Source organism: Monopterus albus, unplaced genomic scaffold (genome assembly GCF_001952655.1).
Source record: "Monopterus albus unplaced genomic scaffold, M_albus_1.0 scaffold66.1, whole genome shotgun sequence".
NCBI classification, from domain to species: Eukaryota; Metazoa; Chordata; class Actinopteri; order Synbranchiformes; family Synbranchidae; genus Monopterus; species Monopterus albus.
The window spans coordinates 29,551-34,429 of NW_018127946.1; the positions used below are offsets into that span (position 1 = coordinate 29,551).

General features: G+C 39.3%; 1 protein-coding gene across 1 annotated transcript in view; it reads left to right on the forward strand.

The window, feature by feature from the left end:
* The first annotated feature begins 307 nt into the window (after positions 1-307).
* LOC109962684 (neuropilin and tolloid-like protein 1) overlaps positions 308-4,879 on the forward strand; it is a 17,299-nt gene continuing 12,727 nt past the window's right edge. The window contains exons 1-4 of the mRNA XM_020604591.1: positions 308-633; positions 786-851; positions 1,615-1,749; positions 1,839-2,087. Coding sequence (XP_020460247.1) covers positions 606-633; positions 786-851; positions 1,615-1,749; positions 1,839-2,087 — 478 coding nt within the window. The 5' untranslated portion in view covers positions 308-605. The remainder of the gene's footprint in view (positions 634-785; positions 852-1,614; positions 1,750-1,838; positions 2,088-4,879) is intronic.

A 4,879-nucleotide genomic window follows, 5' to 3' on the forward strand; every position in this document is an offset into this window, starting at 1 on the left:
TAATTTATGTTGACAACATTTACTTTAGAGTGCATGGGTTTTATATAAGTAAATGTAGTCCAAGTGGATGAGTGCATTCTTGATTTAATCCTAATTTAAGCTTTTAATCTATTTTTATTTATTTATTTTTTTTATATGTATTAGATAATGGATATAGAACATTGAAAAAGCTTTCTAAAATATTTGACTTAATTGACCAACTGTGATAACGATGCTCATACTTAGGCACATATTTTTGAGTGATGCGCGTACACATCGGCTACGCACAGGGCGTCTGTCAGTTGCCTCGGCCCTCTTTTGCAATGGACGCAGCTTTGTCAGTGGTTTTATATCATGTGAGAGGATTAACTCAATCTAAAGGTGGAGCAGAAATTGTGAAGGTCTGAGGAGGACCGGAGTGTAATCCAGTGAGCTCTCAGGGAGCCAGAGAGAGAGATGGCAACGCCGAATTCTTTGCGCATGGATTTGGCCCATTTAATGAGGAGCTGATGAGCGGAACAACGAAATTTCCCCATTGATGGGACGCGGGAACTGACCAAACGGATTTCTCAACTCAATTTAATGGCAATATCTGAGACACAGGTACTCATCCTCAGGGAACAGAAATGGTGCACAAACTTCTGCTGCCCATCAGTAAGTTCACAAGTGTAAACACGTTGCATAACTTATTACGCGTCTATTTGAAAATCTAGTTTTGTGTTTTTAATAGAAAATTATCTTCAGCCAATGGTTAAAGTCATAGCCTTTGGTGTGCTTCTCTCCTCTCCTCTCCTCTCCTCTCCCAGTTCTAGCAGCAAGCCTCATCTCACCTGGACTATCTGGTGCCACATCTATCAAAGCAAAAGCTCAAGGTATCTATTCCAGGTTACTGTTCATCCTTCACAAGCAGACTTTGGGTATTTTGTGTTACAGGTGCATGTATACCAAAAAGTGTACTGCAGTGCTAATCTGTAACACCCATACGATTCAAATATGGTTTATATTAGCATGAAAGTTTGTCAGTTAATGGGCTGCTCAATAGAAAATGGCAATTATTTTAACAATTGAAAATGACATCATTTACTAAACAACTGTGCTGCAGCCAATCTCAGCCAACACTGAGAGAAAGGAATACAACCTGGACAGGTTGCCAGCCTATAGCAGGGTTGACACAAAGAGCCCAACAACTACTCACATCCAATAATTTAGAGTCACCTGTCAGCCTAACCTGCGTGCCTTTGGACTCTGGAGCGCCCTGGTCAGCCATAAAGTTTGAACCCAGAACCTTCTTGCTGTGAAGCAATAGTGCTAACCACTGCTTCACCATGCTACCCCTCCTAACCTCATCCTCTACCATATGTCAAATGTCACATTTCCAGAAAATAAGATTGGGTGGGTTGATAGATGAATGTGCTGGTAGCCACTCACTAGAGAATCACAGTTGATGGATCCTCTCTCAGCTTGAAAAGACATGGCAAGATAAATAAACCTTTCTTGCAAAATTAGTATTTCCAGTAATTTTGAAGAACAAAAGTAAACATAACAGCCCAGAAAAGTATTTCTAGTTTACTAATGTAACACAATATATATATAAATAACTCCAACATAAGTTGAAAGTAAGTATGACTTTTCCAGTGAAGAACAACTCTGGTGTGACACCAGCTGAGCAGTGTGGGACCTGGGTGAAGGAGCCTGATGGGGGGTATTTCACCTCACCCAACTACCCTGACAAATACCCGCCTGAGAGGGAATGTATCTACATTATAGAAGGTGAGGCTTTTTCCTTGCACTTACTCCCTTTCAAACCATCCTGCTTTACCTTCTCTGCTTTTATCTCACCACCTCTCTTCCTCCCCCAGCCTCTCCCCGACAGTGCATCGACTTGTTCTTCGATGAGAAGTATTCCATCGAGCCATCCTGGGAGTGCAAGTTCGACCACATCGAGCTCCGCGATGGGCCTTTTGGTTTCTCGCCCATGATTGGTCGTTACTGTGGTCAGGAAAGCCCCACATATGTCCGCTCCAGTGGAAAGTACCTGTACATCAAATTTGTGGCTGATGGTGAACTGGAGGCCATCGGTTTCTCTGCCCACTATAACTTCACGCAAGGTGAGTAGTGGAATTTACGACCAAGCCGTTTAGAGAGGACTGAATTTCTGAAATATAGTTCAGAGACTGAGGAAGCTGCATTTTTCAACATTATCCTAAAGCTGAATTAGTGACTATATATTATTATTATTATTATTGAAACTAAATCAAATACATGTAATGTGGACCACTTATGATGACCTCCCCTAGAATAGTTTCAGAACTTTGGGTTTTTGCACGTTTTTTCTCATTGTTTTGGTTTTACAGCCTGCAGCTTTTATCGTTTTGGTCGAGTCTCAATTTTATTTACAGCAGGCAGCATTTTTAATTAATTAATTTATTTTGTGAAAAGGCTCTAAAAAAAACCACTGCACATTATTTACCTGACACCAAACAGAAATCATAGTGGAGCATTTAGCAGATAAAGATCCAGATATTTCTGCAGTAGCAGTAGTAAGAGTGAATATTGGATCTAGAGCTTTTCAGCTTAATGTTTGGAGGCTACTGTTCCTCAGTACAATGCTTACATAAAACTGATCCACAGACCAAATACAAATACCATAGAATATATTAATTTCTGGTTTATTAGAGTTGTTTTTGTTTAAGAATGTTAAAACTAGCTGTCCCACAGGTTCACTGAGGGCACGGCTGTTTTAATGCAGGGCAAATGTCTGTCTAAATCCAGCCTTGGCAGACCATCCCATATAGATACAGTAACAAAAAGATGAACTGTATTCACTTACTTTTAATGTTTGATTTTATGTCCTGTGCTACTCTAAACTTGGATTGTTTTATAGTATTCTGGGTATATTTGACTTGGAAAAAAGACTATGAAATGTAAAAAGAACTAGTAAAAAAGACAGTCTAATCTGTTATGTTAGGTTCATGGTTAGTGAAATGGTCTGTGGGCCTCTGTTTCAGCTGCTCACAGCATACTGTAGATGAGCTCATACAAATATAGCGTACCCTCACTGATAAAATGGGGAGGGGAAAAAAAACGCCCAAACAAAAAAGAAATACCTCTAAATATTATTGCAACACACTTCAACAAAAAGTAATCCCCCTCAAAAATAAACACACATTTGAATCAACACCGCATTAAAACAGTATCATCTTTAGATACATGCACTTAATTAACTAGCAACTCAGTACATACAGTACTGTATAAAAAGTGGGGCTTAGTTTCAGTTTTGCTCCAAACAGCTCATTCAAAGCCAATGTTTTGTTGACTCAGGCGCCTATCTAGACTATCTTCCTACATGAATTTTGTCACTCTTTAACAATGTCACATATTGCAGCACTTTCTGAAATGACTGATTGTGTTATGTTTTTTAGGAGGGCACTCTCCCTATGATTAGTTGGTTTTGGGAGCATGGCAAAAAAAGCATAAAATATAGACAGTTAATTTTTTAAGTCATTTTTAATTTCTGCTACATTATTGTCCTTATGACAATACAATTGGGGTTGATATTTAGCGTATTACTATGGCTCTAAACCTACGGCTGCTTTCCTTGGCGCGCTCTCTCCCAATCCAGTAACCCCACTATGAGTGTGACATTGCTGGCTGCCACATGCCACAGTCTCACTTTCTGTGTCTTTGTCCCAGTTTGCTGGTTTTATAGTCCAATTTAAACACACTTTAACACAGCTTTGCATGCACACTAGACTACACTGTAATCCTTCAATTATATTAAAGGATGTGAGGCAGTGTACAATATTTATATGTTTGCTCATGCCAATACATTGTGCATGTGATGTTACAAAGCTGCATACTGCAACTTTGGCTGCATGCTGTACTCTTGATTCCATTTGTAGTGCAGGAACACCAGCTGCAGCTGATAAGGGAAGCACACACACACACACAAGCACACACACAAGCATGTGTTCCCTCAGTCACACACACACACACACACACACACACACACACACGAGTTAATGAAAGCTTGTCTTCAGGGGAATACAGCTTGTAGCGCTGAGCCGCAGCAGCAGCTTAAGGGAGTCCAATACAGAGGCTTTATTAACAGCAGATTTTATAGGCCGCCTACACTGATGGGCAAAGATTAATCTGCTTCTCTCTGACCACCAATCCAATCTTTCTTTGTTTCTTTGTTTCTTTCTCTCCATCACACACACACACACACTAGTTTTTATGTTTCTTGAGGGTGGAATCTATCTGTGCCTTTCGGGACCGAGTGCTGTTTTCTGAACCATACAGTAACATGGTATGGTCACTTTACCTTCTCTTAACAGCTGACTAAGCATACTAAAGCAGTTATATTTTCAGAAATTGCTCTTGAAACATTATTCATATTATATAAACTTGAAAGGTGAGTGTGAATTGTTTCTGCTGCCCCGAGGTAACCAAACATAAATAAATAAATAAAATAATTTGTTCATATATTGTATACAGTATTGATTATTCTTTAGTGTACTTGTGTGTACCATACATTTTCAAACTGAGTAATGCAGTAAATGCATAAACCATCCCCCATCTTTCTTTCATTTTATGGATTGTGACTGAACTGTGGATTTCTTTACCAGATTAGATTAGATTCAACTTTATTGTCACTACCCATGTACAAGTACAAGACAACGCAATGCAGTATCTATCAAACTGGATGCTTCCAGGAGATTTTTGAACTTTAAAAAGATGGGACATTTATTTCACTGCTGTCATTGCTGGTGGAGTCTAATCTGTCCGGAACTAAGATGGTATATCTGGATTTATAATCCACCTAACAAGTAGATTCATCACAGCACAAAGGTTTAGAACACAATATCTCTTCCCTTTCCAATTCTGAGTTTGTGCTTCT